We start from the raw sequence: 13170 nt of genomic DNA, 5'->3' as shown, positions 1-13170 counted from the left end.
ATAGAGTATTTTCAATAAAAAAGAATGTTATATTTTTAAAATTAATACAGGAGAGTAATTTTTTAGAACACAACAAAACATTATTATTATTATTATTATTATTATTATTATTACTACATTGGTAAGGATATACTCCATTCGTGGATGCAGGTAGTATTTTTTTTTAAATTACTCAATTTTATATTTAAAAAATATATATTCGATATCTAAATCCAATAATTATTTTATCACTTAAATATCATTAAAAAAATATATTGAATTAAATTAGGTAGTATGGGCTACGCAAGTTACGCAACAATCCCAATTATAATCTCCAATTTAATTAAACTAATGGATCATTAATTAATCCAACTCCCGCTCCCACACACCACTGTTCGCCTCCCAATACAAAATATTGTGTGTTCGGTTGAGCGATTTGGAGATTTGGTTCAAATCTTACTATTCATCCAAAATTTTTCCCAAAAATATCAAATCAAACACCTATTTTTTATTTTTTATATTATACTAAAAATCAATTTTACATTCAAAACATGACATCATCGCCTATTTATATCACATCATACAACTATTCAAATTCAAAATTTTTACTATTCAAATCTCAACTCAAAATCCAAACCCCCAAACAAACACACCTTAAATTCAATTATTATTATAAATCATTTGATCAAAACCAAGCGTACACACAACATTAAATATATATATATATATATATTATATGTATAAATAAATAAATAAATAAAATCGCATTCTCCTGCCCAGTCACGTTCATAATAATTCTCTGATTCTCATTCACTCATTAAATATCAATAACTTCACAAAAACAAAAACGTGTTTTAGAAGTGCGACATCATGCAGCCAATGAGAAACCCCCACGTGTAAATGGGCCCCCCCGCGGTCAAACCTCCGCCTGCAACACCGCATCTATCTCCCTCTCTCTATCTTCCCCCCACCGCCGGCGCCACCCATTTGCCCGCCCTCACTCTCTACATCAAATACAGAGGACGGCCCAAGGAATCCTCATCATCTCCTCTTCAGCCATGGTTTTCTCTGCTCTAGCTGTCTCGGCGACCGCTCTGCCCAAGGTTTCCTTCCCAAGGCTCACTTCTCCCACTCTCAGTCCTGGTAGTAGTCGCCGCCGCGCCATCCGCTGCAGCGCCGGCTCCACGGTTTCACCGAAATTTGATCTCAAGACGTATTGGACGTCGCTCATTAAAGAAATTGATGATAAGCTCGACCAAGCGATACCGGTCAAGTACCCGGAGCAGATCTACGAGGCCATGCGCTACTCGGTCTTGGCGGACGGCGCTAAGAGAGCACCGCCGGTTATGTGCGTTGCAGCTTGTGAACTCTTTGGTGTCAGTCGCGCTGCCGCCTTCCCCACAGCTTGCGCGCTTGAAATGGTTCGCTTTCTAATTTCGATTATTTTGCTTGCCATAACCGATTTGATCTCTCATTGCAACTCTAGAATGTCTCGGCAATCTGTAACTTGCAAGGAACTTTCTGTTCATTCAGTTTCTGCAAAATTTCCTTGTTTGACATTTTACATCGATTAGATCGGATTGTTTAGATTCTGGCATGCTGAGTTCATAGCTTGAATCGTAAACTAACTTGGATGTGGAACGCGAAGGCAGCAAGTAATTGAATGACTTCTGTTGGGAAATCGTTTCTGCTTGTGTCCGAATTCACCAGACAAGTATCTTCCCTTGATACTACACGAGTTTTGACAATTTTACATTTCCTGACTTGTGATTTCCTTAAACTCTGTGTTATGTATTTGCAAGATCTGAATTATCTGGCACCTCCACCTACCCTCCTTTCTTGGCTCTTGTATAAGCTTTATGCACATCCATGTTTTCATCAAAGTTTTCATCTGCCTATAACTGTATCTGCTAGATCATCTTCATTGCATTTCGGACTATGCACTTGAATTTCTCCGTGTGGTTTTTCAAGAGCATGATTTCTGTCAGGTAGTCTAGTCGGCGATAACGTTCCAAGTATCTTAAATTAAGGGTACACCAGTTTTTGACATGGGACAACCACAGTTTCTGCTCTAGAGGGTTCTTGACCTGGCAACTGAGATAATGAGATTAATACTTATGTTTCTGCATTAGTTTCTCGTCAAATAACAAACAGCCTTGAGCCTTCCTGCGTAAGTTGTTTTAAACTGTGAACTGGATTTTAATGTGTTTGCTACGTAGCCAATCAGTATATCCTCTTCTGCAAAATGGAGATAATACATGCTAAAAAGATCAAATACTGTCTCCATGATTTGTTGTAAATTTCACTATGAGGTCCTTCAGATATTCTATCATGCTTCTGTGAGTTAGCAATGTTGATTTAGGCTGTTTGCTGATGTTTATGCTATCCCTTGCTCGTATATTATAGGTTTCAGTTTCTGAAAATGCATTCTTCTTGTTGTTATCTGTGATCACATTTTCAAACTGGCAACCTAGTGAATAGTGAATATAAAGATGTCGGGATTAACGACATTTGAATCAGCACACAGTCTCAGTTAACTGGCTCTGTTGAGTCACAGTTATAGGGTGTGCGGTATGAATATACCTTATGTGATGAGTTCAATTGTAGGATGTGATGTACAAAAATATTGTTATGTATCGTCAATTTATATGTTGCATTTTTATTATGTTAACAAATATTTTGTGTTGTCCCTGTAGTCTGTAAGAACTCTGCCCCCATTGCATCACAAATGCAGCTTATAGCAATGTATGAATCACGGTGTGCAAAACGACACTGCTAGGCTTGCTAACTCGTCCGGCTTGGGCGCAGGTTCATCTGTTTTCTCCATTTCTCTGTTCTAACATCTAGTCTGCCTTTGATCAGGTCCACGCCGCTTCATTAATCCACGACGACTTGCCATACATGGATGACGACGCTTCACGAAGAGGTCAGCCATCCAACCACACAGTCTTTGGCGTGGACATGGCGATACTGGCAGGCGATGCATTGTTCCCACTTGGTTTTCGCCACATAGTTTCACAGACTCCAAAAGGCCTCGTCCCAGACACTCGCCTCCTACGAGTCATAGCCGAGATCGCAAGAGCTGTAGGATCCACAGGCATGGCTGCAGGCCAATTCTATGACCTCGAGGGTGGACCAAATGCAGTCGACTTCATCCAAGAAAAGAAGTTTGGTGAAATGGGGCAGTTGTCTGCTGTTTGCGGGGGGCTGCTAGGGGGCGCCTCGGACAATGAGATAGAGAGCCTGAGGAAATACGGTCGAGCAGTCGGTGTCTTGTATCAAGTGGTGGATGACATCTTGGAAGCCAAAATGATCACTGAGGGTAAGGTCAAGAAGAAAAGCTATGTAAATGTATACGGCGTAGAGAAAGCAATGCAGATGGCGGAGAATCTAAGAACCGAGGCTAAGGAAGCGCTAAATGTGTTCGACAGATATGGAGACAAGCTTGTGCCATTGTACAGCTTTGTAGATTTTGCTGCTGATAGAGGCTTTACGCTCTAGGATGAACTAACTTATCGACCAGCGAGTATCAAACTTTATATGCATGTATGTGTACCTACCTAAGTTTATATATGTTCTTTGTCAAGACGAATCATCACATTTGCATTACAAGAGAGGACAAGATGGAATAAGTCTAGATCTGTTCATCGACAAGGCTTGTAAACAGCTATCCCTGTCCTATTTGGACTGCAACAAATTTAAGGTAATATTTAGAACAAGTGTGTTTCAGTCGATTTCCTTGTGTGTTTCTATTGTACCGATTAGCATTGTTATGTGATTTAGTCGAATTTTCTACTTCTTTGGATATGATTCGATTGCAACTCGATTCAATGCAATGCAATGCAATGCTCCCATCTCCTCTAAACTATTTCGGCACTTCACTTCAACTCAACAGCTATCCCTTTTCTTCAAGATCCGACATCAATTTTCGGTGTCGAAGAAGTTTGTCCCTTTTTGATTTGAGTAGATCATCAAATAGCTTCCTAGCCTTTTCATCTTTGAGGACCTCATACGAAGTTTTAAGCTTTAGAAAATTGATATGCTTTATCTATTTCTTGTTCTGAAAGCTTGGCACCTTCTTCACACCAGAGGGCAGCCCCAGAACATTCAACCTCCATTCTTCAACTACAGAAAATAAACAAGCAATTGTAGAGGAGGAAAGATGAAATTCAAAATGCAGCATTCTCTTTCTATATTGACTGAGATTAAATTATGGGATCTGGCAATTTGGCAAGTCATCTATTCCCACAGTTAATCAGGCTTCGACATGATAAATGAAACAGCAAAGATTCCAAATTAATATTAATAAACTATGTGGTTGATATCATTTTTATAAGAGGAATAAGCACCCAAATTCATAATATACATAATTCAGAGTTGAACACGATCATATATAAAATGATGTTAACAAGTTTGAAACAGAAATTGCCAATTTGACCAAGTTATAGGATCACACTACAAAAGCATTTCGCATCATTTACTTTGAAGGAGAATAGAGGCTTGATATCTCTGGTCAAACAAGCAAGAATTAAAAGGAAGAAACAAAGAGAATATATGAAGCCAAAAGGGGTAAAGGTAAACTATATTACATATATATAGACTTTCTCAAACGGCTTTGTAACGAACAGGAACCATCGTCAAACTGAAATCGAAACCGATTTTGTAATTTTTACTATTTCTTTTTGAAAAAGATACTCGTTCCCGTCTAACTCTAATGCCACCATTAATTTTTTTTTCGAGAAAATAGCAAAAATATTTATATTGATATTCATAAAAAAAATTATACAAATATAATAATACTTTTAATATTAATACAATGACGCTGGACAAATGTGACCCTTGTAACCTTATAGATGGACGTAAGTAGTATATTAACTTGGTTGGTAGTGGCCGAGTTGGGACGACGATGGAGCAGCTGGGAGTCGGGACGGTGGGTGAAGAAGAAGAAGGAGAAGGAGAAGGAAGACTTCTTTATAAGGAAGAAATGAGAGAATCGGGGAAGAAGAAGAAGAAGAAGAAGGTGGTACAAAGGGTACGTGATGCGGCGGCTGTAAAAAAATGATAATTGATCGGGGCAAAAATGTAATATAATTCATCCGTCTAATTGAAAAATGTAGTGTTTATTTATGTACCTAAATTTTTAAATATTAATATTATATTAAAGTATAGTAAAAGGAATAAAATATATTTATTACTATTGTGTAATATAAAAATAATAATATTTTATATAATATATGATGAGTATAGTATGATTAAATTTTAAATTAAAGTATCTTAAAAAAAATTAATTCGTCTTAAAATAATTATTCTATTTTTCTATTTTCGTCTATTTTAAAACAATTATTTTGTTTTGGTTTCCATTATACAAAAAAAAAATTACAATATTTACACAAATTTCATTATAATTATCATTTTAATTTATTTTTTCAATTTTTTCGAACAAAGATAATTTAATCATTTACATTTTACTTTATACCTATTGTCTATATTTTCCGCATATCCGTCAAGTGACGTTTACATGGCAGACACATGTCTTTCGACTTCAGTACTAGACTAAAAAAATATTTACCCAAAACATAAATATAATAATATATAATTTTAATTAATTAAAAAACATAATCTATTAATTTATATAGTATAATATTATAAATATTGTTACTATGTTCATAAATTTAATTGTAAAAAATATAGACTTATTATATTCATTATTTTTATATTTTTTTTATTCAATTTTTTTTATATTTTAAATAAAAATAAAAAATAAAAATGTTTTTAATAATCTTATAAAACAAACACACCCTTAAAATATATAAAAATTTTATTTATTTATTTTTCGTTATTATTATGAATTTATGTTCGAACATATTATAATCAAATAATAGTATAATATTTCATTTTAATTATTACATCTATGAAATTAGTTTGTATACAAATTTTTAAGGTTTGTAAACGGCCACACATGTCCAATTTAAACGGCCACACATGTCCAATTTCGACAGCAAAAATTTTAATTAATACTTAGAACAAATGTGTTTCATTCAATTTCCTTCTATTGTACCGATTAACATTGTTACATGAATTACTCTAATTTTCTAATTCTCTGAATATGCTTCTGACTTCGACTTCGACTTCGACTGCAACTCAATTCAATGCAATGCTCCCATCTCCTAAACTGTTTCGGCACTTCACTTTTTCTCCTTAGCAGCCTGTTACAGTAAATTTGTGTTTTAGTAGAAGAAAAAATATACAAAAATACGATCGTTTAAAATTATTTTTTAATATAATATAAAAAATAAAAATTTGATGAACGGAAAAATTTTAAAAAAAATTCATAAAACTAACACACTTCTTGATAGCTTGAAAAAAAAGAAAGAATGAGAAAGTATTTACCTTTTTCAGTTTCTCCAGCACCAAGTCTTCAAATGCCCGATATCCAACACCAACCAGATTCTCCGACTTGGAATAATCGGCCTTTCTCTCGGCGCCAAAAATGGCCGATGGTGAAGCTGGTTGGAGAGGCAGAACTAGAAGAGGATTTGAAAGATCGCCCAAAACATGCCCGATAGTTGCAGCCTGCATGCACCAATCACATTTTCCATGAGAATCGAAAAAGGCCAATAGTATAAAATCGAAGTTAAGACCGACTAAACATACAGCTGCTTCTTTATTTGCCATTACTACGAGAGCTGATTCTTTCTTCTTCTTGTGACTCTTGATGACTACATCCTCGACGGTACCAAATTCCTCGAATATTTTCCGAAGTCGCTGTACAGTGTAATCCCCACCAGTCTCCTTCCACGACACTTTGAGAATTTTTCGCTTATCTAAATTTAATGCATTGTCTTTTTTCTTATCCACTGCATGCGATGTAGCTGGCATTTTCTCCGTATACATTTTCCTAATCCTCGTTATCTCCTCATTGAGTTTCCGGGATATCCTCTCTTCTTCCTCTTTAGCTTTCAAGTTGGGATCGACAGACCGCTCCCTTTCTTCAAGATCTGACATCATTTTTCGGCGCTTTGAATCTCGAGCTTTCAAGTTGGGATCGGCATTGAAAGCAGACAACTCCCTTTCTTCAAGATCTGACATCATTTTTCGTCGCTTTGAATCTTGTCGAAGAAGTTTGTCCCTTTTTGATTTGAGTAAATTATCAAATAGCTTCCTAGCCTTTTCATCTTTGAGAACGTCATACGAAGTTTTGAGCTTTAGAAAATTAGCATGTGCATTGGGATCATCAGGCCTCTTGTCTGGATGCAGTTCCCTGGCCTTTGATCGATATGCTTTATTTATTTCTTGTTCTGATAGCTTGGCACCTTCTTCATCAGATGGCAGCCCCAAAACATCGTAATGGTCACACTCAATCTCCATTTGTCAACTAGAAAAATAAAATCAGGGCGATTGTCCTTTTGACCTTTGAAACCGCAGTGGGACGAAGAAGAGACAGAAAATCGAAATAAGGGAAGAGAAGGATATGGAAAAAGAACAAAGGGGGACGAAGATGGAGTAGACGCAGAACCAAATAAAGACAAAGAAAGAAAAATAATAGAAAGAACGTGGGGCGGGCGGCAATAAATAGGTAATGGGTTACTCGGTGTTAATATGTCTGATGGAGTTCGGATTTCGAGTTGGATTCTAATAATATAGGATTAAGGATAGATTTGAATAGTTATATTTTTAAAAAAAATTTAAATAATAATTATAAATGTGATATAAATAGATATTTATCTAAATAAATAAATATTTAATTTAATATTTTTTTAAAAAAATTATTAAATACTATATATTTGCACAGTTTTATAAAAAGACATAACTTATTTATCATTAAAATTATTTTATACTCCCTTCGTCCCAACAAAATTAACTCTTTGGTTAGGGGAATTAGGTAAGATAGATTTTAAGTTATTAATAATAACTTATGATATTAATTTATTATTTTTTATACAAATAATATTTTAAATATTTTAAATATTTTTAAGATTATATTTTAATAAAATATATAAAATATAAATATAAAACTGAAAAGTTTTAATACCAAACTAAACTGAAGTATGTTTATTTTAAAACATGATTTAAATAATAAAAAAATTATATGAAAATTTGAGTACATGGTCGTGTGCTCTAACAACATCCCTATGGGCTATGGCCATGTGTATGTACGCGGCAGTACAATTTGTCCAGATCTGCTGCATCGTCTGATCGTCTCAAGTGACATAACAAAATAATTACAGGAACATATATTTTTTCAAAAAAATTATTGCTGTCTCAGTCTACAGTTATTTTTTTAAAAAATTAATATTCTCTTGATCCACAGTTCAATTCATTTACAATATTTATATATTTTTATTTTGAAACATTAAATTATAAAATTAATATTTCATTAAATATATTTTTTTTTATAAATACTTTTATTTTACATAACATCATTATTTTTATACAAAAATTAAAAATAAAAATATCATTATATTATTTTTAACAATTTATTATAATCAAAATATTAATATTTCTTAAACAAGAGTAATATATTATATATTTAACATAAAAAAAAATAAACATATCTTTTAAATAAAAAAATTAATATAAAAAATAAAAACAATATTATTATATATTTAACATAAAACAAATAAACATATTTTTTAAATAAAAAAATTAATATAAAAAATAAAAACAATATTTGATTTAATTAATGAATAATAAAATGATGATAAAATTTTATAAGAAAACACGCCCTAAATATATTTTGGTTATATTGACAGACTTTTTATTGTTTTGTTTTGTGCACTGGAAAATAATTTTCCTAAAAAATCCATTATTGCTACATACAGTCTCTTCTCCCTGCAAACTCGTCGTCGTCGGCGGCGTCGTATTCAGATCAATCTCGCCGCCCGCCTGCATTACGATCAATATATTTCTCAACATACCAAGTTTCTTCTCTTTTACTCTTCACGTCAGAGAATCCTTCATTTCTTGCGTATGTTCTGACTTGTGGCCCAAGAAAGTAATCGGAACCCTAGCTTTTCCGATCTCTACTTGTTTCGGGAATCACTGCTTAAAATTGATTCCGAGTAAGTTTTACTGAATCTACACAGCCGACGTTCGAGATGGGCTTTCATATTTTTATCTCTGTATTTTACATATCCATCCTGTTTGCGTTTGTTTTTCAGATTTTAGCGAAAATGACTCAAGACGTTGAGATGAAGGAGCAGCAGCCTGTTACATCCAATTCCGTCTCATCCAGCTCGCCCTCCACTTTTGATCGTGAGTTTTTATCTTGCACGATTATTTCTCTACTTTTTCTTTTTGGTGATTAATTATCTACTTTGATTGTCAATCTTTTCTGTGAATTTGTTGAATTGTGATGCTACCACGTAGCTTTTTAACTTAAGTAGTGCGAAACATGTAAGAGTATTGAAACCTATTGTTCTAACTATATATATATATATATATTTCTAAGAATGCTTTTATTAGCTCAATCTGCTTTTCCTTTTGAATTTCCTATGCACCATAGATTTGACTGCAGTGTTGCATTTTTTTGGGGTTTCTACTAGACTTGAAAAGCATAGCTTCAATGATTGAAACGGGGGCCTATACTCGGGAGGTCAGGAGAATTGTGAGGGCTGTCAGGTGGACAGTTCAGCTGAGGAAGAATCTTAGTGCCTCTGTAGTTTCCTCATTCCTCAATTTTGCACTAGTACCTGGATCTGAAGTGCATTCTCAATTATCCTCATACGTTCCCAAGGTAAGAAAGCCCAGACGTGGAGAGATTTGTTGAATTTTATGTAAAATCATCTTGAATTTGATTCTCATTTATCTGTGAGGAGTTATTTATTGTGTCTCTCTGTGTATGTGTATTTGTATGAGAAATGCCACTTGCTTTATGGAGTATTAGTTTATTAGTTTATTTATTTTCTTTCAGAGTATAATGCTGTGTAAATCTGTATTCTATTCTGTAGAATTTGGTGTTGAAAACTGTCATCTTGTCTGGAAAACATTCATTCAGCTCTTTCGACAGTTTATGTTGATATCATCGTATTCCACAAAATAAGTTTGTTATTGTGTGAAAGTGGAATTGATGCTATTTCTTAATGCTCACTTGTGGTTTTTTTATGCCTGCAGGATGAAGAGCATGATATGGAAGTCGACACAGCAATATCTGCTATTCAAGCACCTACAAAGCATTGCTTACCTGAGCTTGAGATCTACTGCTATCTTCTTGTTTTAATATTTTTGATTGATCAGAAAAGATACAATGAGGTATGGCTGTGTGATGAAGTTGTCATCGTGCTTTATGAATGCATATGCGTAAATATTGTTGATTCTTTGCATCCATCAGGCCAAGGCATGTTCATCAGCAAGCATTGACAGGATAAAGAGCCTTAACAGGCGAACTATTGATGTGTTGGCATCCAGGCTCTACTTTTATTATTCTTTAAGCTATGAACTCACCGGTGATCTTGCTGAGATACGAGGGTATGCATGCCTATTTATCCATAGCTTCAATAGCTTGCCACAAATATAATACCAAAAATCTTTCATATATTAAGTTTGTGAATTTAGTTATGTTAAACGAAAGACCTAGGATTTGATGTACACGTTGTATTGTTACTTCCATTCTTTATGTTGTGAAAACTTTTACATTTGATATAAATTAACATCATTAACAGCACACTGCTTGGATTACACCGGACTGCTACTTTGCGTCATGATGAGCTGGGACAGGTTTGTTTCCTGATATGCATACAAAGATTACGTTATTTTCTGATTTTCTTGTTATTGATGACATGACGGAGAGTGCAGGAAACCCTTTTGAATTTGTTGCTGAGAAATTACCTCCATTACAATTTATATGATCAAGCTGAGAAACTGAGATCGAAGGCTCCTCGGTTTGAAGCTCACTCTAATCAGCAGGTCAGTCTGAGAACTCTTTACTAAAGATTGATCTGTCCTAATATGTAACTTTGGCTTTGGCTGCTCATTTGATTTGAGATCATTGGATATCCACGCCATTCATTCTCTGTGAGTTGTAGGGCATCAAGTTATGTACATATTGAACTAACACAGATTACCTTATTCTTCTGTTTATACCTATTTGTCCTTTATTGTAGATAATGATTATAAGACTAGAATCAATTAAGTATTGGTCACTGCCAGTAGATAAGCTGTCTTGAAAAAGGAAAGAAGAATACCAAGCGAGTTCCTTTGTTGATAATCCTCAGTAGACTTGAAATAGTGAGAATTTTGTAGGTATTAGCAGTCAGCAGCAGTTGAATAGCCTTGAGTATTAATTCTGGAAATTAACAATACCGATCTAGCGTAATGCTTGAGTTATAGAGGTTGGAAAGACAATAATGTAAAAATGCCTATCTGGCACTTCCAAGGCACCTATAACTATATGCCTTGAAGTTGATGCCAATCTTTGGAAACTTCCTACCAAGCAGTGTTATTTGATACAAGTCGTTTCAATATTGATTACATGATACTTAATCTAATATCCTTGATATTTCATTTCCCATTCTATTCTAAATGCACTTGTTGATTACTTTAGCCTTGATTAAGGAAATGAAAATGAGCTTTAGTTAACATCTCTTAGGATTTTTGTTCTTGAGTTTATTATTATTATTATTTTTATTCAAAAAAAACCTGTGTCTCCAAGATCTGATCTATTTAACCTTGCATGTATGCTCCGCATTCTGCAGTTCTGTCGATACCTGTTCTACCTTGGCAGGATCAGAACAATACAGCTAGAGTACACTGATGCTAAAGAATCTCTACTTCAAGCTGCCAGGAAAGCACCTGCTTCTGCCGCAGGATTCCGAATTCAGTGCATTAAGTGGGCTGTGATTGTACGCCTGCTGCTTGGAGAGATTCCTGAAAGAACTGTTTTTATGCAGAAGGGGATGGAAAAGGCTCTGAGACCTTACTTTGAACTTACAAATGTGAGTAACAGTATGCTTGAAATTTTCTTTTACCAATTTTGTGTTGCTTTGGGCATTCAAGTATATATATATATATATATATATATATTGGTTCGGCTCATTGAGAAAAAAGTTTACCACTTGAATATAATATATGAAAATCCTTAGATAATATTCCATTATCCTTGGATAATAGTTCTAGTCTGCTGTTTGAAAGTTTTTCGATGTGCTTGAAGTGGTGTTCAGTGAGCTTACGTTATTCCTGTGGATGGGTTGGTTTCAGGCTGTTCGAATTGGAGATTTGGAGCAGTTCAAAGTGGTAGCTGATAAGTTTGGGAGCACCTTCAGTTCTGACCGGACTAACAACTTAATAGTCAGGCTAAGACACAACGTTATCAGGACTGGGTTGCGCAACATCAGTATTTCATACTCAAGGATCTCCCTTGCAGATATTGCCAAGAAATTGAGATTGGATTCGACCAATCCAATCGCTGATGCTGAAAGCATTGTATCCAAAGCAATACGTGATGGCGCAATCGATGCCACTTTAGATCATGCCAACGAATGGATGGTGTCCAAGGGAATGGGGGATCTATACTCAACAAACGAGCCTCAGATTGTATTCAACTCAAGAATTGCATTTTGCCTCAATATGCACAATGAAGCAGTGCGTGCCCTCCGATTCCCACCAAACTCTCAGAAGGAGAAGGAAATTGCCGAGAAAAGAAGAGAGAGACTACAGCAGGAGCAAGAACTCGCCAAGCACATAGCGGATGATGACTACGACAACTTCTGAGACAAGAAATAAAGATGGTGGTTTCATCCTCTGTTCTATGTTCTGCACATTTTTGCACCCAAAAATGTTTCTTAGTTGCTTGTGGATTACTTGCCTAAATGATCTGCACATTACCTATTCAGTACTGAAGATTGATTTCATTCTCATTAAAAGAAAGCATTTATGGATTTTCTCATATTATTACTTCTGGAAACAATTTTGAAAGATGATGATTCTTTGAGGGGTGCAATAGAAGTAAATGAATATGGATTCCATCCAAGGAAAATTCCATTTTCAAAAATGAGATTTCTTCATTTATACATGGGAACGTATCATTCATCGTCAAACTCGTTCTTCGTCTTTTGGAAGAGGAATAATTAGAGAAGAAGGTAAGGACGTTGCGCTATTGAAGGAGCAAGAACATATAAATGTGATACTTATACGCCACGCAATGACCAAAATGCCCCTGTCCTCTCTCTTTCCGTGTGTGTATATATATCTGGA

The 13170-nt window shown here is 34.7% G+C and overlaps 3 protein-coding genes across 3 annotated transcripts; 2 read left to right on the top strand and 1 right to left on the bottom strand.

The window, feature by feature from the left end:
* Positions 1–875: 875 nt before the first annotated feature.
* On the top strand, positions 876–3713 carry LOC127260924 (heterodimeric geranylgeranyl pyrophosphate synthase small subunit, chloroplastic). The gene is made up of 2 exons (XM_051288986.1): positions 876–1400; positions 2842–3713. Exons 1-2 carry the CDS (start codon positions 1038–1040, stop codon positions 3478–3480), a joined length of 1002 nt encoding a protein of 333 aa, XP_051144943.1. The 5' UTR covers positions 876–1037; the 3' UTR covers positions 3481–3713.
* Positions 3714–6089: 2376 nt separating this feature from the next.
* LOC127261235 (uncharacterized) lies at positions 6090–7449 on the bottom strand. The gene is made up of 4 exons (XM_051289486.1): positions 7095–7449; positions 6634–7019; positions 6370–6552; positions 6090–6185 (listed from the first exon to the last, which is right to left on the bottom strand). Exons 1-4 carry the CDS (start codon positions 7345–7347, stop codon positions 6165–6167), a joined length of 843 nt encoding a protein of 280 aa, XP_051145443.1. The 5' UTR covers positions 7348–7449; the 3' UTR covers positions 6090–6164.
* Positions 7450–8745: 1296 nt separating this feature from the next.
* LOC127260674 (probable 26S proteasome non-ATPase regulatory subunit 3) lies at positions 8746–12862 on the top strand. The gene is made up of 9 exons (XM_051288525.1): positions 8746–9041; positions 9141–9234; positions 9525–9715; positions 10093–10230; positions 10310–10446; positions 10641–10695; positions 10774–10884; positions 11673–11912; positions 12175–12862. Exons 2-9 carry the CDS (start codon positions 9153–9155, stop codon positions 12685–12687), a joined length of 1467 nt encoding a protein of 488 aa, XP_051144482.1. The 5' UTR covers positions 8746–9041; positions 9141–9152; the 3' UTR covers positions 12688–12862.
* The last annotated feature ends 308 nt before the right edge of the window (positions 12863–13170 follow it).

The sequence above is a fragment of the Andrographis paniculata genome, unplaced genomic scaffold (genome assembly GCF_009805555.1).
Source record: "Andrographis paniculata isolate CXL003 unplaced genomic scaffold, ASM980555v1 Contig62END, whole genome shotgun sequence".
Taxonomy (NCBI): Eukaryota; Viridiplantae; Streptophyta; class Magnoliopsida; order Lamiales; family Acanthaceae; genus Andrographis; species Andrographis paniculata.
The sequence above is the reverse complement of the archived record's forward strand: the minus strand, read 5'-3'. Positions and strand labels throughout refer to the sequence as shown.